Source organism: Nipponia nippon, unplaced genomic scaffold (genome assembly GCF_047370975.1).
Source record: "Nipponia nippon isolate SJK-2023a ecotype South Korea unplaced genomic scaffold, ASM4737097v1 scaffold_1, whole genome shotgun sequence".
Taxonomy (NCBI): Eukaryota; Metazoa; Chordata; class Aves; order Pelecaniformes; family Threskiornithidae; genus Nipponia; species Nipponia nippon.
In genome coordinates, this window is record NW_028262290.1 from 24,939,721 (window position 1) to 24,964,375 (window position 24,655).

Consider the following 24,655-nt stretch of genomic DNA (forward strand, 5'->3'; position numbering starts at 1 on the left):
CTTTTCAACCTCTTGCTTTCATATAAAAATATTACCTCATTTACACTTACTTTGGACACTAAAATTTACTGATTTGAAAAAACAATTACTGCCCAACATAACACTTCACGGTTTATTTACTGCCCTTTCATTAGTTGCTTCAAGAAAAAAATTCTTTTTTATTAATAATAAAGATCAGTAGTATTTGTACATACAGTTAATTTCCTTGTCCTGAACCTGATAAAGCAGTAAGGTGTATGTGTGTATCACATTGGCCTAAACTTCCATTATTTCCCCACTTATATTAGCGCACATGTCAATCAGTTGACATCTACAACCAAATTACTCTATTAACAGAAGCTATAGCCATAAACATTCTATGCTCAGAAATGTGAATAAATTATGCTTTTGATAATATGTAAAACTGATTACTTTCAAATGATTAACTGAAATGTGCTTCCCTTATCCTTAAACCAGATAAAAGACAAAAGATAAGTTTCAAAATGATCTGGTATCAGAGCAGTCATGCCAAAACTGGTAGAATCAAGGACTGCATCAATCCATTCTACTTTTGCAGTCATTAAACAAGAAGTTGTTCTAACAGAGAAGGTAACATGCAAGGCAGCTTTTCTGGTCAACTTCTTGACCAATTTTTCAGGTCAAAGACCTAATGAGAGGCACTAAATTGTTGTTCTTCAACATTCTTACTGGAATTCTGACTGAATAAAGATATCAATTACAAGGCAGTTCAATAAGTGAATTTAAGGTTGAAAGCTTTCTTCACAGGTACAGTTTCACTAGTAAATATTTAGGAATGGCTCTAACTTTATTATACTACAGCCCTGTTTAGGGAGAGACTGTGGTAAGAACTACAAGAATATTTTAAAATTGGCAGGGAGGGGAAAGGGGAGAGTAAACATCAATTTTACTACAATCTCCAAGTAATTTCTGTGATTTCTATCCTGCATAAGCTTTCTACACACATAAGAACTTCCTAATGTTTGCTAAATGAGAAAGTAGGTTAGATTAAACACAAATGTTTTATGTCACAGTAAGTTTTCAGTAAAGTACAAACATGTAAAAGCAAATTCAGTGACTCAAATACAATCTGCTAAATACCTAGTCTTTTGCAGACTTGCAATAGATTTCTCATCATTTGCAGTAAGACTGTTTTAATTCATTACCAAGATTTTCTACCAAAAGCCAGAACTACCTTCAAATGCATGAGCTCTTTTTGACTTCTCAGTGTCAATACCCAAGTATTTTTCCTGAAAATTAACCATTTTCTATTATCATTCATAAAAATACTTCTTCCTGCTTTCTTCAAATTGTCAGCTAGCTTTACAGAAGTGAAACATTCCAGGTTTTTCTTCAGATGCTCACAACTGGCTAACAGAAGTAGGTAGTATAAGTAACTACACTTTAAAGTAATGATAGTTCATAAAATTTTGTTAATGAACATTTTAGAGGAACATACTTAACCCAGACCATTCGTCATCAACAGGGGGTTGAGCATGACTTAAATCCCACTGAAAATCAGAAGCACCAGCCTGAGAAACTGACTCACTGTTGGATCCTGAAAGGGAATAAATAAAATTGTACTTGTAAGTTAATAAGCTTCCTGAGTTTTCTTGGGTAAAGAAATTCCAATCAAAGTAGGAAAGGAAGACAGAAGGCTCAAATACAAAAACCTGATTCTAAGGACTGCACAGGACAGGAAAACTACAAGGCTCTTGAAAATGAGATATATTCATAAAACAAGGGAACTGAAGAAGGAAGACAAAATTAAGTCAGGAGAAGAATATGGAAAAAAAAGAGATAGGAAAAGTGAATAACAGCAGTCTCGAAGGCTTATAGCAGTCGTCTCAAACCAAAAAATACAACAAAATTTTATAGGCAGTAAAATTATTACCCTGTATCAGTAAGAACTCTTACAGGGAAAAGCTTAAAAGAAAAGAGTACTAGAAAGAAACCTGATCAATTACACTGCAGATATAGCAATTAAATTTTTCATTACTAAGAATTCAATTTTCATTTCAAGTAAAAGGTTTCAGGAACATAAAAGCAGCATGACAAACAACAGTAAGGCCTATATCAGTCACAATAAAAGAAAGTGTTAGACATCTAACATCATTATTTTAAGAAAAATAAGGCATCAGCAAACAAGCCATTTCAGAAAAAAATAAAACAAAAGACCTAAACTGTGAGACTGACTATTACTTTATGATGAGACTTACTTTTGATATGAAGTTTAAAGAGGACCATAGCTAGCTGGGTGTCTATTTTATAAACACCACAGCAAAAGATACCTCAGATGACAGGAACGTTGACATGTTCTCATTTTTTGCTAGCCAGTCACAAGTCAGAAGTAAGTATTTAGCGTGGTCCCTTTGCATTAAAACATTGTTGGCTAATGTGCATCAAAGATGACAAATGTACTTCACTGACTTGACACTTCTCTTTCACTTAAAAGTTGGAATGGTGGTATTGCAAATGAATCTCAGATCGGTCTCTTGTCCCACTTTATTGACTAAACTTTCTTAAGTTTTAGCCTACTTGAATTCAAGTGTCTCCCCTGGGAAATGTTATTTTATTAAAACTCTGTACAATTAAGACTTTGTTTCTTCTTTTTCTTTAAGACAAAGTTTCTGTAAGTTTTCATTAAGTGAACTGTTCTTTGGAAAGTCTGGTAAATTAGACCTTGGCATTTATAACTTCTTTGTTATCCTGGCTCAGATGCGCACAGAGAATGAAGCACTCATGTGAGTTGTAGGACACTGAGCTTGAGTTCCACAGTTAAAAGACTGTAAACTGCAATGCAAGTAAACATAGCCTAAGTGCATAAGCACTTGGCCAGCTACTTCCTAAAAGAAAACAGCCATGCCAAGCTCATTAGATAATGGGAGTAAGCAAGCAAGAGCAGAAAACCTGACATATGATCCCTTTATTGCATAATAAATCACTGTAGCACTTATGTCAGTAGTTTAACACACAAGATTTGTTACGAAGCCAGGTTTGCACTCTATGGCAATTTCACTCGTCAAAACAAGAAAACCCCTGAGCTCAGCTTTCCCACCCATCATACAGAGAAAAGACTCAGGACTTCAACTCCTGCCTACAGAACGTATTTTGAAAGTAGTGCTTCAGTTCCTTGAAGGAGAAAAACCCAACCATCAAATAACAAACCTCCCAGAAGATCAGGGTAAACAGACTTTCCTAGAAAGCAAACTTCAGATCTCCAACTCGAGACACAGCAATACTGAGCAATCTCTTATGCCCATTATTGAGACTTAACACACAAACAGGAAGGCTAAATAAGAAATATCAACTTCTTATTGATCCTGCATTTGATTATCAATTTAGAACAGTTACTTTATTGCAAAATTTAAGTGTAACAAAAAAAGCTTTCTAGGCTTTCATAAAACATGTCTTCCACTTGTTTACAGTTACCAGTACTATTTTCAAAGAACAATGAGAAAGATGCATATTAATAACGCTTGGCAAATTCTGTTTCCACCTGATGGGGTAGAAGAGAGTGGAAAAATCTCTGGAGAGGCATACATACCAGAAACTCCAGGAGTTAATCCAAATGAAGAGAAAGAATTAGAATTCTGTTCAGAGGTATTAATCCTTGCATCCACATTCCAAGCAGCTGTGCGGGAAAAAAAAAAAAAAATTTCACACTGCTGGTAATGTTCAAAAAGTTAGCTATTTAATTATGAATAGGGTCAGAAAAACAGTGGATGTTCCAGTTATGTTAACATTTCACACAACTGAGGGCATTATTTTGCTTATTACATCAGACAATCAGTGCTGATAGAGATGTGACCGTACAAACACTCAGCTTGAAACAATTCTCAAGCTTTCTAAGATCTTCCCTCTACAGCTTTTTCTATACATAAACTTCTCACAAAGGAAAAGTAAATTGTGTTTTCAGCCCCATACTATTATTCTTCTTCCCATTATTGCAATCATCTAAGTTATCAAAAAGCATATTTATTAGCTCTGTGGATGAAAACTAGCTTGGAGCAAATTGGATATATATTAAAGAACAGAACTGAGTTCAGAATTGACAAATAGGAGATACTGCTTAAAAATTAAGATATACTTGACTGTTAAGTGTAAGGTAGAAAATAAGCAGAAGTAATCAGTAGCACTAATGTGTCAAAAGAAACATCTGGTTAGAATTATATTTATTTAGTTTGGGGGGTGGCCACTCAAAACTGGACAGAGTATTCCAGATGTCATCCAAGAAGTGGATAATTACTATCCCCAGTCTACTGAATCCTGTTAACACAGCCCAGAATACTGTTGGTGTCCTTTGCTGCTGGGGCCTATGGCTGGCTCATGTCCAGCTTGGTGTCCACTAAGACCCCATATCCACAGAGCTGCTCTCCAGTCAGTCCCCAGCCAGGGGTGCTTCCTACCCAGGTGCAGCACCTCACATTTGTCCTCATTGAACTTCCTCAGGTTCCTGTCGGTCCATTTCGCCAGCTAGCTTAGGTCCCTCTGGATGGCACCCCTGATCTGGACTGTATTGACTGGTTTCCCCCCCTCAAGTTTGGTGTAACCTGGGAATCTGATGTGAATGACACTCTGCTGCCTCCTCCAGGTCGTTTGTCTCTGAGAGACAGTGTTGAACGCATTACTAAAGTCATCATAAGGAGATGTCTACTGCTCTCCCCTCACCCACAAAACTAGTCATTTTATCAGAAGTAAATCAGCCTGGTCAGGCATGTAGTCTCGGTAACAAAAATAACAAGCTGGTCACAGTCAGTAAGAACTACCTTATTAGACTATACAGCAGAAATACAGCTAACTGGAAAATGAAAAAAGCCCTTTGCTTCTACTTGGCAACAGCAAAGCTTCCAATGGTACAGCAGTCCAGCCTCAGGCACCACATTTCAAGATATGCGAGACAAATAAAAGAGGTGTAGACTAAAACAACATCAATGACTACAAAGGAACACTGCTTTCCAGAAGAGACTAGGATCACTTAGACTGAACAGTGGGAAGTACCATATTACAGCATCTACGAATAAGTTGAAGATTGTTGCCCAGAGAGAAATGAAGAATTCTCTTCTCCGTTACTACAATGGACAGTACAGGTGATAAAGGCAAAAAACTGTACCGGAGAAGACTAAAAACAATTTCTTATGAGAAAAACAGTGTAACACTAAATGCCACCAGAGTTGAACAATCTTAACGCCTGAAGCCTAAACAAACATCTGCCAAAAACAAACAGAGCTGATTTGATAATTTTGGATCAACAAAACAGACTTATGACCTGGGTTTTAAAGACATTCATTAGAAAAGAAGTTACACTTAAAAATGACTTAGGAATTTTAGGAATGTGATATAAAAAAAATTGATTCCCTCACAGAAATAAAATTATTTCAGATAAACTCCAAAAACCCAGTTAAACTGTGAACAGAGACATAGATGTTAAGCCAATAGAACAAACAAACAAACTACTTAGTTCACATTTCACTAGACCACTCCAAAATTTTTTTAATATATAAACATAAAGCTATTGAAGAGGTTCACAACTAAAAAATACACTTATGAAAAAATGCTTAAGTGAAGCAAGTTTTCTTCAGAATAGCTTACCAATAGGAGTGAACAAGGAACGCTCTTTCCAGGGCCTGCCCACCAGGGTTACACCCCAGTCCTTTCCATTTCCATTAGCATCTCCAGTGTCCTGGCCCCAAGCCGATGTCTCAGTCTTCCTCTTCCCAGCTGCAGTTGAGGGAACAGATGTCCATTTCTCCTCCCCTACACCAATCTGTGAGGAGATTTTTACAGACTTCTCGTTCCAGCTTCCTCCATTTACTGTATGGCTTTCACTCAATCCTGGAGAAACTTGAATACAAGCATAATGAAAGCATTATATAAAATAAGAACTGGATGAAGAATTATATTACTTACATGCACATACACTTAACAATAAAAAAAAGTACAAATGACTCACAGCTTTGCTACACCAGTGTGGTATAGAAGAACTGCTGCTCTGTCTCAGCTGATTTTCCAGTTCAGATGATACACACCATCTGTCTACCAACTTGAAGAGTGAGGAAAAAAACAGCCCCAAACTGCACTCTCCTTCCTGTGTCCCTTTCTTTATAGGGCTGAAATCTTGGTAAACCAGTGCCTCTAGTAAAAAAACGGGGTGGGGGTGTGCTTCCAACACTGCCAGGTAATTTCTCTTACAGACTATGGTGATGATCTGTGGAAAACCCAATGCACTAAATGGAGAATAATTTCTGTTTCATAACTGCATACAGCAGTTCTCTAGGCAGGAAGTAAAAGAAATGACCAAGGATTAGAAAATGCTTCCCAGGCACTACACAAAATTTGCAAAGAGCACAGCTATCATATTGACTATAGAGTCCATCAAAGTCTGAGGGAAGAAAAAAAAATCATCTAACACTCAAAATAATTCATAAGCAATGTATTTTACGTTACATTAAGGTAACGGACCACAAGTCAATTTGCAACAGTCTACCCTGCTGAGGAGCTACTAGTCTTAGCAAGTTTCATGTATACTGTGAGAGGACTCAGTAGTACATTGAGACAAAGATCATTATAAAACTTTTTTGAAATTATTTTTAGTTTATGCCCCCATAAAACATAAAGGCTAATGGTCACCTGGTGCACCCACCCAGCACCAAGATCTATCACAGATCTTTCACAAAGGGCTCTGTGAATCAAATCCTCTCTCTCTTTTGACAATGTAAACAACAGAAAAACTCCTCATTTACAAACGATTAAGAAATAACTGCATATTGCAAATGTAACACTTAAAACAGTCAGCCAAAACCTCATGCACGAGTAAGTCAGTATCATATGCCAACAAAAACTATAGACCAAATATTTCATTCCTCACATGAGCTCATAGCTCAGGCAGCATGAACATATGACATCCAAGGTGGCCTCACTGGCAAGGAATTGATTAGGTGAGATATGCCTAGATTTTCTTAGACAAATCATTTCCAAACACAGACATCAGGTCACCATTGCTGTACCTAGAAACACTGCCCTTTCTCTATACAACTCCACAGCACTGACATTGTTCATCTCAGTCAATGTCCCCTAAGGGTAATATGACATAGCTGACAGAAAAACTCTTTTGCAAGGTTGCAAAAAGACAGCTGGAGTCCTGAAGCAGGAGCTTGATTATTCTGTGTTTATCATACTACTCTCCTGTCACAAACATTTACCTTCTATATGACCAGCAAGTTTTCACAGAATCACACATTGGAAGGGATCTCTGGAAGTCACTTAGTTCCACCTTCTGCTCAAAGCACAGTTAACTTCAAATTATACCACTTTATTCAAGTTCTGGAAATCATAAAGGGTGATAGTTCGAAGTGTCTCTGGGCAGTATTATGATGAGCTTTTTTCCTCATGGCCAGTCAGAATTTCCCTTACTGAAACTTGATTATTGCCTCATGTCCTCCCATTATGCATCTCTGAAGAATACAGTTCCTTCTTCTGTGCTACAGTCCAGGAAGCGTGCATGTGAAGTAAAGCTCTCAAAGACCAGCAGAGAGTGATTCACTTTCTGGACCAGGGTGCTTTTAATAACTCATTTGTTGGCTTGCTTAATTGCACTGACTACTTTTTGCTAAAGCAACACTGCTAACGTTGTCTATGAGAAAGAAACAATCATCTTGATTTCATTATGCCAAACTCATTCACTTCAAGTATCTCTTAATTAGAAAACTGCTAAGACTCACTAGTCAATTGCAGTCTAAAAATAGCCAAATATTCAAACAATTATGTGTATGACATATAATGTCATGTGTATTTCTTTATAAATATACATTTATATTTACATACTTCCAAATGAATGCATTTAAAGTACGCCTCTCAAAGGACTGAGTAACTTGTGTATACAATCTGAAACAAGTGCAAACTTTACAATAATCAGGACTGGTATCTTTGAGCTCTTTGCAGTTAACTATATTAAGTTTTTCTTTGAGCAAATAATCAATTCATTAACACAAAAAGTGAGTTAAGTTTGAAAAGCTGGCATAAAGAATTTTTAAGTAGAGCTTGAGAATAAGCTTTACTGTTCTGTAAGTAACAATTTTTGTAATAGGTAATCTGGCTGAAAATTCTAGATATCGAATCCTTTTTCTACATGTAATAAGAGACTGTTTTCAACCTGCTCAGAAGTAACTGCAACTTAGAAGTATAACATTTGCATGGCCAAAAAAGCCAGCTACATAATAAAGCTCCACACCAGCAACTGCACAAAATCCTGCACTGACAATTTGTGTTTTCACTTCTGTAAAACATTTTTCTAGTTAATTAGGATGCCTAATAATGAAAAAGTCTTTTACCTTGTGGAATTGATGACTCCCCCTTTGCAGATTTAGAGCTGCTAACTTGCGCATTCAGAAGTGCATCACCTGATTAAGAAGTAAGAGAAAACAGAGCTAGAGTAAGTTTTTTCAAAATGGCAACACCTGTAAAAAAAAAAAAAACCAAACTTCAAAAAGGGTATCCATCGCTGATATTTTAAGGAAAAAAAAAATCAATACCTCAAAGTAAAGAAAGACATTTCCAGAACACTTCAGAATAAGATTAAAATGCTCTTTATTATTTGTGTTTATTTTGCAGACAGAATGAACTCAAAACTGACTTAGGGCCTATAAACCAAGTAACCACAGATTTCAAAGAACTCTAGCTAATTTACCCAATAATGGTGAGCAGAAATCTGAAACAGAGGCTGTCATTTTCAAGCAAAGGGCAGCTCTAAGCATTTCAGAAATATATAGCTATTTCTAACTTCTACCTTACCATGAAAACACTAGATACAGCTGAATTATTTTCAGATTAGTCTCGTACACGGTGATACGTAAGAACATATGATACATAAAGGACTCTGGCTAGAGAGGTTACAGTAGTTATGGGTAGCCACAGAGTATATAGACAGTTGGAATTACCATTTCTTGAAGGCGGCTGTTTGTAAATGGACAGAAAAAAAACCCAGGAAACAATTGATCTAGTCCTCAACAACAATAACCATGCACTCAGTCAAGATGCAAACAAGTGTCAATAAAAACACCAGGTAAGTCATGCAAATTTCAATAATTGTTACAAGGTTGCTAGAACATCAGTTTCACCTAATTAAAGCACTAAATGTATCAGTAGGTTAAAAGTATATTAGAAAGCTAAACTGTTTGTCTTCAGATTCTTTTAGCTTCTTAAACCATTTCTCAATTGCAGCCAAATATGAATTCCTGTGCCTACACACAGTTTAAACCAGCCCATGCAACTTTTTTCTGAAACAGCAGCAGCCATAGAAGCGAAAGCCTACATTTCCTTATTGAATCCTTAGCTATAATAATTGATTACTCAATCTCAAACAGATGTGCCCCACCATTATGAACAGCTTTAGTACAGGTACTACTAAATCTATGTTGGAAAAAATGTCTACATGTTAAGCAGTAAATGATCTGTAAAGAGAACTCATGGGCATAACCTTCCCACAAGGAAGTGTTCAAAAAGTTAAGGAGTTGGTGCTGCCTGCAGCAGTGCTGAGGGTGTGTTTGAAGTTTCCAGAAACATAAAGGGCACAGTCAGCAGAGCACAAGTGAAGGAATGGAGACATATGCCTATGCAGCTGTGCAGCTACTGACAGAGCACCAGTGTGGAGGTCAGCGCCTCAGCCACTTACTCCAGAACGTTCTCTCCTGAGCTTCCCCGAAGGCGTAGCTAAAAAAAAGGGGGAGTTTTGCACAATGAAAAGTACCCTTAGACAGCTTGAAATAATTTCTTCAAGAGTTACACCTCCAAATACACCTCCTGTACATCCAGTTTAAAATTTTCACTATTTAAGCATTCAACTATTGTGTCTAGAACACGTTCACAGACCTATCAACCACCATACCTTTATTTTTTCTGAGACCAACTGGAAGCGACGGTGTAGGCATCAGTTGTTCAATGGATACTGTAACTGTATTTTCCACCCCTTGGAGATTTGATTCTCCTGAGCCACCGTCGGTCAGCACCTTGTCTCGCTTACGCTGCTGTCGCTTTTCTCTGTTACTGATTTTAGTTTCCCAGGTTCCTAAAACATCCCCCAAATGAAAACATCACTAAATAAGTCAGAAAGCAAAAAGGAAAGAGTTTTAGCTTGTTTCATATCAAGCTGAAGTCCGAGTACAGGTTCAGTTTAAAAATCACAGACATAGCAGTCAACTTCAACATTAGTTTGAAAACATGAACAACTGGCCAAAGGTAAGTTTTTCTGGATACAATACGATAATAATTTGCCTCACAGAACAAAACATGAACAACATGAGGGCCCTACTATTCCTGACTTTTCTCAGTTTTTGGTTAGTTTAACTTAAAAAAAAAAATCAGTTGAAGTTATCAGATTGCCAGATATAATATGCAACTATGGAGTTATGACAAAATGAGTTTATTATGTTTCTTTATGAAACACAAACAAGTAAATCTTAAATGGCATTTAAGTCAAAATATGTCTAATTGTATTTTTTGTGTGTGTTTGTGTTCAGTACCTTCATCAACTTCCTTTCCATCTAGACGTGACATATCCTGAACTGTTTTAGCATCTCCCTTTGATTTCTTTTTTTTCTTTGACTAGAATAAAAAAAAAAAACACAACACATTAATCATTACTTAGTGATCACTTGTCATAGTGATTTAGCATTCCCCACCACCAAAATACAGGAGAAAATTTGAAACAGATTTTCCTGAACAACCCTCTGTCCAGACGATTGAAGTAACATGAAAGACTTAGGCAGTACACAAATGGCAGGTGGGGGGAATGATTACCTATGCTACAGAGCACAAAGCCTGGTGGAAGAAGCTATGCTGACGGCATCACAGTCACAGAGGAGTAATGGACTCTTTGGCAGGCAGATCCCATTCTGCCAAAATTTGTTTTGTGCAGAAGCAAGTGTAAAGTTATACACGGAGAAATAAATAATGCCAGTGACTCCTTTAAAAAAAAGTGGGTAAGAGAATTCCAGCTTGGAAAATGACTTCAAAACAGGAACTGTGATTAGAGTTCATACAATAGATTTACAGGTTTTTTTTCCAGGGTTTCACCAGTTATGGCTTTTGGCCATACAAGCAGAGATAAACAAAGAGGAACAGAGATGACTACTTCTGCAAGCAGTTTTGGTGCAACAGGTAGCAATATAAAGTGTTAAAAAGATAATGTTGAGAAAAAAAGATGAAATATGACCGAAGATTATTGGGAGAGAGTATATTGCAGAAAGCCTTGGAGTTTAACCTTCTGATAAGCTGAAGTGATGGCAAACTGACTTAACTACCTTCTTAGAAAGAAAATACAGTACTGAAAAGCTTTTCAATCTAGTGAAGAAAGGTGTAAGAACTACCAGATAAACCCGAATGGAAAAAAACAGACTTTTAAAAGAAAGATGGTTATCCACTCAAGTGGATACTCTCTCAAGGGGGACTATTCACTGATTCACTGTCTCTGAAATATTCGAATAAGGATATTCTAAGAATGCTGGATGTCTTTCTGGAATACATACGTCTGCCAGAGTAAGACTAGTAATTGCCAGCTTTATACCTGAGCTCAAACTAAATGATTTTCTAGTCTTAGATGTCCAAGAAGAGTATAACAATCTCTCTAGAATTCGGAATTGGTAGCAGCTAAATTATTACCACAGCTGCAGCAGAATCTTATGGGCCCACCATGGCATGCAGTTCACATGCCTTTAAGTTAGCATCCCCAAAAATATCATGTAGCTTCAATATAGATACCAAAAGCAGTATAGCTTGTCAGTGCAGTGCCAGAGATAACAAAAATTTCACTGCTTATATGCAATGCTGTGCCAACACACCTATAACACTTAGGAAACTGACTTGAACAGTTAAATCACGGTTTACCGCACTAGGGGACCCACAATACAGATGCACCCAAACTGAATTATCTCACTTACTTGCTCAGTAGACTTCCTTTACCCGCATGCCAGCTATCTAACTTCTGAAAAGTCTCCAAAAGGGCTGGTTTCAAAAGTAACCCAAGAATAATTGGTTCTAAGGATACGAACAAGCCAAATTATTTGCCAGAGCACCTTCTAAGGAAAGAATTAAAAAGGAAAGTGAAAACCAGCAGGAAAAACAGTTATGAATTGCTTCTTGGAGCTCAAGCAGAGGAAAGGTAAGTAAGTTTGTACCTACATCTCCCATTTTCAGCTACCCTGAGAATGGAAGTTGAGGTCTTAGAATCTCCCACCCACAAAGCCGTAACTACCCAACTGTCCTCTGGCACTAGGAGAACACCTGAAATTACTTCAGAAGTCTCCCAGACAGCAGTTTAAGATGACTGCTCCTCCAAATTATAACTCCAGTTTCTTAAATAAATAGCTCCTACAGAGGTATTGACATCAAATTTTACACTTCTCATGAAAACATCAAAGTTTAACAGTTCAAAAAAAAAGTTTGTTAATAATAAACAATGTTTTTAAAAAGATCAAGAATTCAAATCTTGAAAATATATTTGCTTTCCTGAGTTACTAGAATCTGATCTGAGATACCAGAACCATAATTAGTTATCCAGTTTACTCACTACCTGTCAAACTTAGCGCTGAACAGTTGCTATCTTGGTAACAAACTGAAGCAGTAAGAGTACTGAGCAAGCTAGCAGATCATTTTGCAGAAGCCTATTCATTCAAAGTGTCACCTTCTGCAACACAGAAAGCTGCCAGTGTTGGCTCTGCCACCAGCCAAAGAGCACATGAGGAACTCAGCAGGTCTGCCAAAATTTCTTAAGTCTTTAAGATGCACTGTCCCCCACGCAAGAACAATAGAAAAAAACCTTTCTTCCTCACCCCCAATGGTCTGTTTATTTCTGCTGTTCAAGACAAGGCAGTTATATGTTTGCAAACAGAACGGCCAATGAAGTTTTAACATCCTGCAATCTCATCCACAGAGTTGTTTCTTTGATACAGTCTCTTACACTAAAAACTAAAAAAAAAACCCAAAAAAACCAAAACCCCTGTACTGTGCAAGTCACTAAAATGGAAAAAAGGGGAAGAAACTGTTCAGCGTCAAGAGATTCATAAACCCTATGAAGAGCCACAATCCAGACACTACCCAAAGCTTCCCGTCCCCCAATGCAGAACAAGAGAATACAACTTAAATTACTATCCTGAAAAAACATGCATGAAATTTACAGCCCTGAAGCAACTAAGAAATAGAGAAACACAAAGGGAGTGTGATTTTCACTGAAAGCATATATTCAAGCACTTCAGGTCACAGGTTGTATAGATTCATATATCTACACAAATGCACATACTACTTAAATCCTGCCCACTAACTTAGACCACCCATGCGAAGCTATATAAAGACATGTACGCAGGACCCCTTACAATCTTGGGTATGTTTTTAATTGAAGAGTAACAATCAACTCCTGAAGCAATCACGTTTTGCCCAGGGTTGGCCAAAGTGATAGGAAAACATAACGAGTTGAATAAGCATCCATATCCATATAGTGGTACTGATTTCCTGGAGCTGCAGTTTCAACTTAACATTTTAAAATTCAGATCACTATGTTCACAATTTTAAGGTAAAGCTCGAGTTTAGCATTTAAACACCTTATCTACTTGGAAACCTGCTCGAGATAAAGTGAAAGTTGAGAAGAAAAATATAGTCATTCCTTCAGGATCAAATTTTATTATGTTCTTGAAAAAAAAAATCACAAAGTCAATCTGATATGTGACACATGGAGAACGAAAGAAGTGTGTGTAACATGAAATTTTAAGGCAAAGCGATTTCACAGAAAAGTCTTTCTATTTGCCAATGCTAAAAATGTTTAGAGCCCTATAGCCACCTAACAGCATACAGTCTTTTAGCCAACATACTAACTGCAAAAGAAGTTATTATAGGATAGTCAAGTAAGTTAATTAAAGCTTGAATGAGCTAAACAAATTACAATAATCAACTACTGCTTTCCGACTGTTTATGCATAATCATTTATTTTTCCAATACTCCTCAGTACAGTTAGAATAAACGTATTTTGTTGAAGAAAATAAATCAGAAATCCATGTCAGTAGGAAAATTTCATGCACAACGTTAGCAAAAGAACCAAGCCAAAAATTATCAAAGGCCTATCATAAATATATCCATGTTGCCTACAAATGATAGCATTTATGATAAGGCTAGAAGATATTAGGCCTCACAATGCAAAAAATAACATTGCCACTAGTATGGTTACATTTTAGATAAAGCAAAAGACCAAGCCTTAAAAAGATGTTTTTAATGTAGCTGTCCAATTTGCATAACAAAAAGCTCACACCAGACTTCAAAGCCCATATTTGTCATCAGAAATTAAGAACGCTAATCACTAATGGATACATCTGACAAAAGAAATAAGCAGGCACACGGTCTTAATCCTTTGAATAGTCGTCCCCCAATTGTTAGACCATTTTCAAGACACTTAACAATACTATCATTATGCTGCATCTCCACAGAAGCCAGCAAAGATGAAACACAAAACGTAATTTCTGTAGGCTTAACGTTTTCACATGGCAAACAAGATACCAGTGTTTGGGGGGGGGCGGGGAGGGGGGGGCGGCAAGGAGGGGAGTTTGCTTGATGCAAAGTCTGTGATAAAGCATGCTCTCAGAAGTTAAGAAAATACCACTTTAGCTCTTTCTAACACCAAATTAGATTAGTACTCTTCATAGTAAGAAATATGCCTCTTCACTCAGTAAGTAACAGGATTTCAAATCACAAATAGAGTTATTAGACATTGAAATAACGTGCATTAAACTTTGACACTGTCATTTCACATTCATAACTGACCTTTTCGTTCTTCTTTTCTGTGTCCACAGGCTGCTTTGTATTTTCTTTACGGACAGTTTGTATTACTTCATCCTCAGATACATCAAGGAAAGACCGTCCATTAGGCTATGTAAACAATAAGTGTAAATAAAAAAATTGGAGAAAGCAGATGAAGCAAAGCTCAAATTACACTACTACTGAAATGCAACTATTTGTTGACTGAAAACTGTGCGCAAGATTATTAAGTAAATCAGACAGAATTGTGGATTGGCACTCAAAATATCTACTGCAATTCTATATTTACCAAACACAGAAATGAGAAAGGAAAGAAAACACAAGTACCCTCATTTCATCTCAATCCTACTCAACACAGGAGTTACTTATAAAAAGGTAAATTTCTGAAGTTACCAGCTTACTGACTGAGAACACACAGTTGTATGTGCCATAAATTATCTAATTAAATTAGCACATTTACCACTTTGTAGCAGTTCAGCAATGGGCTGAATTTTTAAAATAATTTCTACCTATGCATATCCCTCACAGCTCATTTCCTTCACAAGTTAAACTTCATAGTAGAACAGACATTAGAAGTCAAACATGAAGCATGACTAAGCATGACATCCCATTGTTCTTTTCAGACAGACCTGATTATAGTCATTACGTTAGTCTACCATTTACCCCTCCCATAATAAAGGAAAGAAAATTAGCGTGCATTATTTAACATATAAAGTTAAAACTCTGGACAGTCATCAAATTAGTCTTTATCATCACCTTTGACAGCAATGGCATACACCTTAGCCTATATATTCCCTATGCAAAAATGTAATAATTTTTTAAGTCATGTTTATTGTTAACAAAAAGCTATGACTGAAGTTACTGTGCTTAGCTGCAGAAAAGATGAAAATAAGCAAAGCATTATACTACTGTTAGCCATTAATTTCACTGAGTGAAAAACAATTGTCAAGAGTAGTAATCAATACTGAGTCCACACAGTTTCATATTGATGCACACTCATAATGATTCAGATAAAGACTGAAAATTAACTAAGACATTAAGCATAACTACAACATAGTTGCTTTACTTTCTGTAATTTCTTTTTAAATGAAGTTCAAATTATATTATCTTTAGTTATTTTTGTTATTAGAAAACCAAAAGCTATTTTAACTCCACATCACACAAACCTGATTGCTTTAAAGTAAAACAAAAGCCATGTTACAACTTAGCTTGACCTATTCCTTCAAATATCAAACCTCATCCTCAATTTAACTGGCACAGGTATTTAAGTCTTGCCACGTTATATTATGCTTACAAATCACCCTTGGCATGCTTTCACCAGTGCATAACATAATATTGCTTACTGTAGTTAGCCAGCATGCCAACTTCTTATTTTGTAACTATTAATAGAAATTGAAAGATCAGGTCACCTAACCCTTCTTCTCCTGCAACAACTAGCGTTAAACTACACTTTTCGTATCTAAGATGCAGTACGTTTCTCTCGGCATTCTGAAAATGAAGTATATTTTACAGATCTGTGTCTCAAAACTCTCTCCAAAGTTCCTCTCAACGAAGCTTACAGTACTTGATTCCACAGGGATACCAACGACCTGATATTCAATCTGGAAAATAACCCGTTGCCAAAAATCAGTTCTCGAACCCCTCTATTTTCTCCAGATTCCACAGAGCCATGTTATTAGTGGTGTGATGTCTTTCAATCCACGTTAATGCCCATGACATTTAAGATCTTAAGCTGGAGAAAGAATCACTATTTCTAAGTCATTTAGCAGTAGAGTTAGATAACAGATTTTCTGCATCTTGTGTCAAAAATGTTTACAGCCAACTAACTTTTTTAATTCTGTACCTAGCTTTGCTTCTTTGCTACTACATCTATACCTTAAACTGAAACCCACTTCCTTAACCCCTCTCAAAAATTCAGTAGATAAAAGTTTTCATCTTTAATTAAAAAAAAAACAAACAGCTGTTTCTCTGAAGTAATAAACTAATTCATATCCATTAAGAACCCTCTGGAAAAATTAATCCACATGACTGTTTAAAATGCCATCTGATCATCTGATCATGTAAACAACAACCATTAGAAATATGTTTAAAAACTTGTACTTTGATACATTCTCCCTGAATGTATCCCTGAGTTGTAATAGCCTCCTTTTCAGTGGAAGCTTTCCACATTTATTTTCTGCCCACAGATGAATCATAGAATTTTAACCAAAATTCATGTGACCATTTTTGGATATAACAAAGATAGTAACAGCAGCGGGAAAGAAAAAGGCTTTTCTATAGTATTCAGAAATGTTTATTTTTAAAAGACAACTACTGTAAACTAAAGTTTAAAGCTTTATGGTAATATATTAAATATCCACTGACAACATTAATTCATTCAAATTGTGCAACTTATTATTTGCCATCTTTTTTCCTCATCCTAAAAGCTATAGGGAAGATGCAAAAAGGCAGAAATAGTGCTGTCAATAACACTACTGATTTCTGAATGCATTTCTTGCCTGCTGACCTTAAAATCCCAATATTTAAATAAACCTTTTTCACACACATTCATTTGAGGGCTTTAAGATAATCCAAAAGTAGAATAAAGGTTTTGCTGAGACTGTTAAAATGAAAAATACTGTTCTTTAAATATGGCACAGCGCAATGGATAACTCAGTTTCACACTTCAAATGGCAGTAATGAAATTGCTATCATTTGAGTCTTACAAGGCCGTATTAGCCAAAGTCCTTAGTTACACATGATAAAGATATGCCTACTTAGAGTATCTTTGGCCAATGAAAGAATCTGTAACCAGTATTATTTTCTGCAAGCTTCTGTTAAGAAAGAAACTAAGCAGTTTTGTCTTTGAGCACTGGACAGTTCTACACCCCTACTTCTCCTGCAATTTGACAATTAACATATACACAAAATGTGCTTATCTGTTCAAAGTATGAAAAAGTCTTTATGCAGTCTACTTCTAAGTGCAACAAGCATAAAACAGTCACAGCCTGAAAAGCTCTTTCAATCAGACCAAGTATGAAACTTTCTCAAACGAATGCAAATGCTTTTACTAAAATGTGCAGCATTTACTGTCCAGGTGTACTTCAAACAATAGGAAGTACATAGTCAATCTGGTACTTTCTGCATCTACAAATAAATGGTGTGAATAGCTTTCTAAAGCTGTAGCAGAGTACAGAAGATGGTTACTTTCAAGTTTGTATGGTGCTTTGCAGATTGTACAGAAGCCATGTAAGAAAAGTTTCACCTTTTTCTGCTGCAGGTTTAAGAAGTAGGAGAGGCACAGCAATTATTCAGAAGGGAAAGGAACTGAAATTGAAGATCAAGAGATTTTTGGAAAGAAAAAAAAAATCCTAATAGGGGCCAAAGAACTCTGTGACAGGAGACAAAGATTTCAGCCCCTGCCAGGAGCTAAAAAAAAAAAAAATGAAATAGAGGCTTCAGGCTTACTGCACAGAATCTAAAGTAAGGATACCATGATACTACCTTGCTCCAAGCAGCTGGAGAAAGCCAGAACTGGCTCTGTAAACTATAGTGTTAATGAATGCTAACCCATTTCATCTTCATTTCTTCCTCAGTCTGCCCATAGCAAGTAAATAAACTGAATCTCATAGCTGCTACTGTATCCAGTCAACGCAGTGCTATTCAACTAAACTTATTTTACTAAAAATATCAGTTAAGTCATACCCTACCTATACAGGAACTGAATAAAGCCACGTGCAAGAAACAAAGCAATAACAGTCTTCCTCAGAAAGGGTACAGTGAAGAACATTTCTGATCCTGACTGATGAGAGTTATGCATCACCTGCCATATGATGAGCTCAGTAATTCTGTATTAAAGTAACCATACAGCTTTTAATTAGGCATCTGTAGTGTGCTCTTTAATGTTACAGACCAGTTGCTCTAAGCTGTCTGAAATGCCTGCAATGGAAATCTAGACCTAGGCATAGCAAACCCTGTAGTAAATCTACTGATAATATGCTTACTGTTTTCCTTCACAGACCTCAGTATTAGCATCATAGTGTACAAAAACACAAGACAAAAATGACTAAGCAGCAATTGGTAAGAATTTTTGTTGCATCTTTAAATCTTCAATGTTATTTTGAGAATTTTTCATGTGAAAGTCAGAAAATGTTGGGACATGCTAATGCGGTCTCTATGAACTTATCTTGGGAAATGAACATGAGGCAGGCCTATTAAACTTCACCACTGGTATAAACTTATTTGCGCTACAGTTAATGATTCAGTTTGTGCATTTTCTTTATGGAAAAGGTAAGCTTTTCTTTCACCTCTGCAGTGAAATAATGAATACAAAGTACTATAAAAATAACTTTAAAAATCTTAACAATACAGAATGACAGCTTGATAGCTGAAAAACTATTATACTCTTTTGATTATGAAAATATTTGCTCTTACATAGCCTTAACTTTATTTTGTGCCCCAGTAAACCAAGCTTGAAACAGTACAAGTACTTATATTCAGCAAAAATATTAGTAAGTTTTATATAAAAAAAAATTAATACAAAGTTTGCTCTTATGAAGCCCTGCACTACAGAGCATTGTCAAGTTAACAGTGCATCTACCTCTTCACTCTATCTTCCATTGAGGCATTTTTTAATGTCTTCAATGATGACTTGCAAGAGTTTATGCTTTGTTTTTATACTGGAATTTAAAGAAAATAAAACAAGCAAAATCTAAATTATTTCTAGGATTACTCTCTGTTTTCAAGAAGGCATAACAGATCTACTAAATCTTGAAGGATTTGCTGTTCAAGATGGAAAAACAAATGCATCTTTAATGTGCCTTCTCTAAAATGGAGACCTAGCTACACTGGAAAGATTCTGAATCACAATGCTTCCTCTTCTTGGTGCTCAGCATTCAGTCCCTTGCAACTTCCAGAATCAACTTCAGTAGTTCACTGCTCAAAGGCAGGTTGGTGGCATATGCAGGCTTTTTTTGTCTTAAGACATTCTAGCCTTAACTTGTCATTAAAAAAAAACACCCCCAAACTTCTCAAGTCTTAATACTGCCACAGACTCAAATGAAGGTACAAACCCATTTTCTCTCCTTTTTCTGGTGATTAGGTAAACAATTCAGATTTTATAGAGCAAGATATAATTAAAAGACACAGTTGTAACAGGCAGGAGACATCTGCTCCACTTTCATTTGTATAATCCATTTGGACATAAATAGGATTACAAACATACTAACAATATAAAAGCTATAGAAGCAATCCCTTCAAACCCCAAAACTATGATAACTGAAAGCTTTAAAAGGCCAGTTGATAGCTTCTGCATTCTACTAATTTTCTCATGAAGTGCACGCATACTGTCAAAGATGGAAGGTTCCCACACCACACACTGAGGATTAAAAAAAAAAAAAAAAAAAAGACAGGAATGATCTGTTTCTAAGGGGCTGCTAAGACACAGATTTCCTTATTAAAGGAGATGATCCTTACTGTAACAACTAAATCAGACATATTCCTACTGAGGCAAGCTCACCACAAGACTGATGTTAACATGTTCTGTCGAAAAGACACAGCAAAAAGCCTTACTCAAGTTTGAATCATCACAGCATTTACGAGGCTTACAACGCTGCTTCCAATAGCCTATACCTGCCTGGACTGCAACTGCCGGTTTGAAATTCTAAGCCATACTAAGGTCTCCACTACTGGTTCCTAATCCTGCAAGCACTCGATGAATAAAAATTAAAAAAACAGTGCTTTCATATAATTCTTGTTTCCATTAAAAAGCTTCTAAAAAGAAACGAGCGTTCTCCTCATCACCCAGGACTATTAACGTGTAATTTCCGTGTGTGCGCGCTGCTCCTCCAGGTTTTCAAAGCACCCGAGACGACAGGAGACGGCTCCGGCGCAGACAGGCAGGACCCCCCTCCCTTCCGCGGGCAAACACCACCCGGCCGAATCGCAGGGCGGCTCCGGGGGAGCTCCACGGCCTCCAGTCCCGGCGGTCGGTCCTCCCCCTTCCCACCGGTGCCCATCTGCGGAGCAGGCGCTCCACCGAGCAGGGGCCACCGGGCACAAGGCCCGGGGAGCAGCACCCGCGCTCGGGGCCGCTCGCCAGACGCGACCTCCCCGCGCCGCCTTCCCGCAGGGGACTCGCGGCGCCCGGCCGGGTGCCGGTGCCAGCCCCGCCGCCGTCCCCGTCCTGCCGCTGTCAATGAGCCTTTCACCCCCCTCCCCCGCCGGCGCCCGGGCCCCGCCGCCTCTCCCCCGCCCCACCGCGTCCTCACCCCTTCCCCCCCGAGCGGCGCGCTCCCCGCAGCCCCCCTCACCCGCGCCGTTTTCTCCGGCAGCTTCTTCTTGTTTCGCTTCTTCTGCTCGTCGCCTTTCAGGTGCAGCTGCCCGGGCCCCGGGCCCGCCGCCTTGCCCTGGCCCCCGCCGGCTGTCAGGCCCGCGCCGGCCGCCTCGTCACCCTTCCTCTCCGCCGCGCTCCGCGCTGGCTTCTTACGGAGGCCGCCTCCGCAGGCCACGGCCAGGAGCAGCCCCAGCAGCCCCAGCCCCAGCGCGGCCGGGACCACCAGGGCGAGCCAGGTGGGCAGGCCCTGCGGGTCGAGGCCCAGCTCGAGGCCCAGCTCGGCCCGCAGCAGGCCCAGGCCGCCTGACAAGACGTCCCGCACCCGGGCCGCCGCCTCCTCGGCCTGCTGGGCCGCCGTCTCCTGCCAGCTCCCCGCAGCCATCGCGGCCCCCTGCCCCGCAGAGGCCCAAACCGGGCGCGGCGGCAAGGGAGCACTCAGGCCGAGCGCATCGCGGCCTCAGGAGAGCCGCGCTCGCCTGCCCGAGCCGGAGCCGCCGGCGCTGTGAGGGGGTGGAGGACGGGACGGGACAGGAGCGGAGCCTCGGCGGGACGCAGCTGCCTCGGCCCCGCAGGCGCCCGGGTCTCCTCCTCTTCCTCCCCGCCCTCCGCCTCGCGCGCAACGTCACCGCCCCGCCGAGCGCCCGCCGCTGCCGCAGCGTGCCGCCGCCGTCACCGCCGCGCGCGGGGCGGAGGGTGACGCCTGAAGGGCGGGCGCGGCGCTCTCCGCCTCCCGCCCCCTCAGCGGCCGCCCGACGCCCGCCTCCGCCCCCGCCTCCCCAGGGCGGCGCCGGCCGCGGGGAAGGACGGGGGTGGCGCGGAGCGAGGGGCGGTGCGGAGAGCAACCTCGACGTGGCAGCCGGCGAGCGGGGCGGGGGCGGGGGCGGCGGCGGTCGGGGGGCCGCGTCGCCCCTGCGGCCGGGGCGGGAGGCCCCGCGGCGCTTCACACGGGGCCCGGGCGGGCGGTGGCGCCCGGGGATGGGGGTGTGGGGTGGCCGCTCCTCCGCCTCTGCCGCCGTTCGGGGAGGCCCTGCGCCCTCCCCTGTGGGCACCCCCCGCGGAAACACGCCCGGGCTGCGGTACGTGCAGCGCTGCGCGGAGCGGGCCGTCCCCGGGCCGCCTGGCGCCGTGCTGAGGCAGCGGGTGAGGGACGGCCTCGGCGCTGGTGTCCCTGCCCCAGCAGGGCCTTCCCAGGCCCGCAGTAACGTGGGTGCATTTCCACGGTAACGGGCACCAGTGGGCTCTATTTTTATTTCGCGGTTGCCCCAGAGAGGCGGTGCCGCTCCGGTGCGGATACGCTGACTGCCGGTTTGTGGGGGCTGTCGCCGCCGGCCTCACTCCAGAAGCAGCCCCGGGGCCGCGTCAGGGGTCTCTGGGGCTTGGAGGCAGATGCTCCTTCCTCTCAGGCTTCAGAGGCCATCACTGCTGCAGAAAAAGCACTTGAAAACGTCAAAAAACAAAAAAATGGGTGTGCTTTTAGTTATTTCTAGGTACACCACTCCCGGTAATAGAACCAGGTAGATAGTTTCAAAGAGCCATGTTTTCTAAGATCTTGACTCCTGCAAACTGGCTTAATACATCGCATTAAATAGCTTTATGTAAAATACAGCTGTGTGCATCACAGTGGGAGTTGTTTTGTCATTAGGAACTCAAAAAAACGCGTCTCTCCACAGACTTCAAAAATGAGCTCTAAAAGATTTGGCTCCAAATGCATGTCTTGATTTTTAGAAATCCGGTCTTGCAGCGTCCAGAGTTCCTGCAGAATTTGAGCTGTCAGAACCTCAGAGCTGGCGCTGAGTGGCTTTACAGTGGCTATAGTCTTCTGCAGTGGTGCGTTGCTGGAAAGTAATGTGTCCCATTCTTTCCATTTGCTTTTTGCATTGCTTTTCCATTCTGCTTACAAAAAATGTCCCTCTCTCATAGCCTGCTAGAAAAATACCTGGGTTTAGTGCATTGAAATCTGCATGGGATGCTTGAAATTTAAAATGTAGTAAAATAAAATTCATTTGTTTAAGCAGCATAGTGATAGCTTACGCTGTTTTCATATACTCATAACTTTGCTTTCTTTTGTAAAGTCAAGTATTTATATGTTTTTACTCTTCTCAAAGTTTTTTAATAAAGTACTCCTACATTGCTTCTAAGTCCTAGGTTTTTTTACGATACCACCAGGCAGTCAATTCCTTCTTTTCTAATTGACTTCAGTTGGAGCGAAGGATATTGCTGGAAGTAGTGGTAGCAACAATCTCAGAAGAGCATTTTACTGGTTGACATTTATATACTTTTAGAAGATTCTTTTTTTATTCAAAGTCATAATACTTTGGTTTTTTATAAGCCTTTTATGCTTTAGCATAGACCATGCGCATTTATTGGAAAATATTAACTATCATTAGACTGGTAGTTGCACAACTCAGCTGCCCTAGCACGTCAAATAAATTATTCTATAAGTAGTTTCTTTGTTTAAGATGTTGCCCTACATAGATAGAGGTGATGGAACAGTGATCACAAAGTTTTAGTTCAAAATACATTATCTGAAAAAATACATTATCTGAAAAAATATGCCTAACAATTTGAAAGCATCATTCAGCTACAATGGATTTTTTTTTTTTTTTTTGAACAGAGGCCACGGAACAGTAGATATTGTTCATTTTGAAGAAAACACTGCAAGAACCTGGTGGGGCTGAATTCCACAATACAAGCGATTGAATTGAAAACCCGCTGAAGCTCTTTAAATGCAGCACCGTGGCACCACCGAGTGGCAGCATCGTGAATAGCTGAGCAGTGGTAGGAAAACGATTTTGGGGGGGGGGGGCGGGAAGCAGATCCTCACTTGAAAATAGCCACTTTCGGTTTGATTCGGCTGGTGAAGCAAGTTAATCTGAAACTAATAAATATCTTTTTATTCTGAACTAATGAGATACAGCCATAAATAGGCATAAAATTTGTAGCAAATTGAAATATTTTGAAGAAAGTTTGTGTGACATTAAAAATGGCAGGAACATACATACTACTCTGACAGTACTCATCAAATAAAGCAAACATTCTATTTCATACTAAATTTAATACTAATATTAGTTTAATATTAGTCTTCAAATGTCTTAATTGATTTGACCAGAGCTACCCCAAGGACTTTCTGGCAGTGCTGAATATAAAACAGCTTTCTCGTCATTCTCCCAAGGATCACAGCAGAAGGTTGAATGACACATTACAAAAGAGAAAATAATGACAAAACCAAAACGAATGAAGACAAAGCTTAATTTTATTTTTTTTTTAATGTAACCTATCTTGTACCTGCAAACATTCCTTGTTTTACCACAACTGCTATTAGATATATCTTATATAATACCTTTCCACAACCTTATTTAAGACTCAGCACTTGCCATTTGGCATGGCATGAGGTAAAAGGAACTAGATCTCAAAATACCTATTCCATGCATTTTTTATGATTATCATCTCAAACAATATTGAAGCCATGTGTCTTGCAGCTCTAGACAGAAGCAAATTAAGCCTCTCAGCATTTAAATAAAGTAAGCAGAATCCCAACAAAATAAATACATG

At 39.5% G+C, this 24,655-nt stretch overlaps 1 protein-coding gene and 1 long non-coding RNA gene across 8 annotated transcripts in view; one reads left to right on the forward strand and one right to left on the reverse strand.

Moving 5' to 3' along the window:
- Positions 1-21,889, reverse strand: part of MTDH (metadherin) — a 33,558-nt gene extending 11,669 nt beyond the window's left edge. Inside the window, exons 1-8 of one of the 2 annotated variants that reach the window (XM_087749214.1) lie at positions 21,081-21,889; positions 14,797-14,901; positions 10,515-10,596; positions 9,881-10,060; positions 8,328-8,396; positions 5,590-5,841; positions 3,545-3,631; positions 1,457-1,555 (exon numbers count right to left, since the gene is read on the reverse strand). In XM_087749214.1, coding sequence (XP_087605340.1) covers positions 1,457-1,555; positions 3,545-3,631; positions 5,590-5,841; positions 8,328-8,396; positions 9,881-10,060; positions 10,515-10,596; positions 14,797-14,901; positions 21,081-21,485 — 1,279 coding nt within the window. In that variant the 5' untranslated portion in view covers positions 21,486-21,889. The remainder of the gene's footprint in view (positions 1-1,456; positions 1,556-3,544; positions 3,632-5,589; positions 5,842-8,327; positions 8,397-9,880; positions 10,061-10,514; positions 10,597-14,796; positions 14,902-21,080) is intronic. The other variant, XM_087749206.1, reaches the window with a different exon arrangement.
- Positions 21,890-21,972: 83 nt separating this feature from the next.
- LOC148057270 (uncharacterized) overlaps positions 21,973-24,655 on the forward strand; it is a 78,698-nt gene continuing 76,015 nt past the window's right edge. For 3 of the 6 annotated variants that reach the window (XR_015702786.1, XR_015702787.1, XR_015702792.1), the window contains exons 1-3: positions 21,981-22,179; positions 22,829-22,930; positions 23,718-23,881. This is a non-coding gene — a long non-coding RNA (uncharacterized LOC148057270). Of the gene's footprint in view, positions 22,180-22,828; positions 22,931-23,717; positions 23,882-24,655 lie in introns of all 6 variants that reach the window. The other 3 variants (XR_015702788.1, XR_015702790.1, XR_015702791.1) reach the window with 3 other exon arrangements.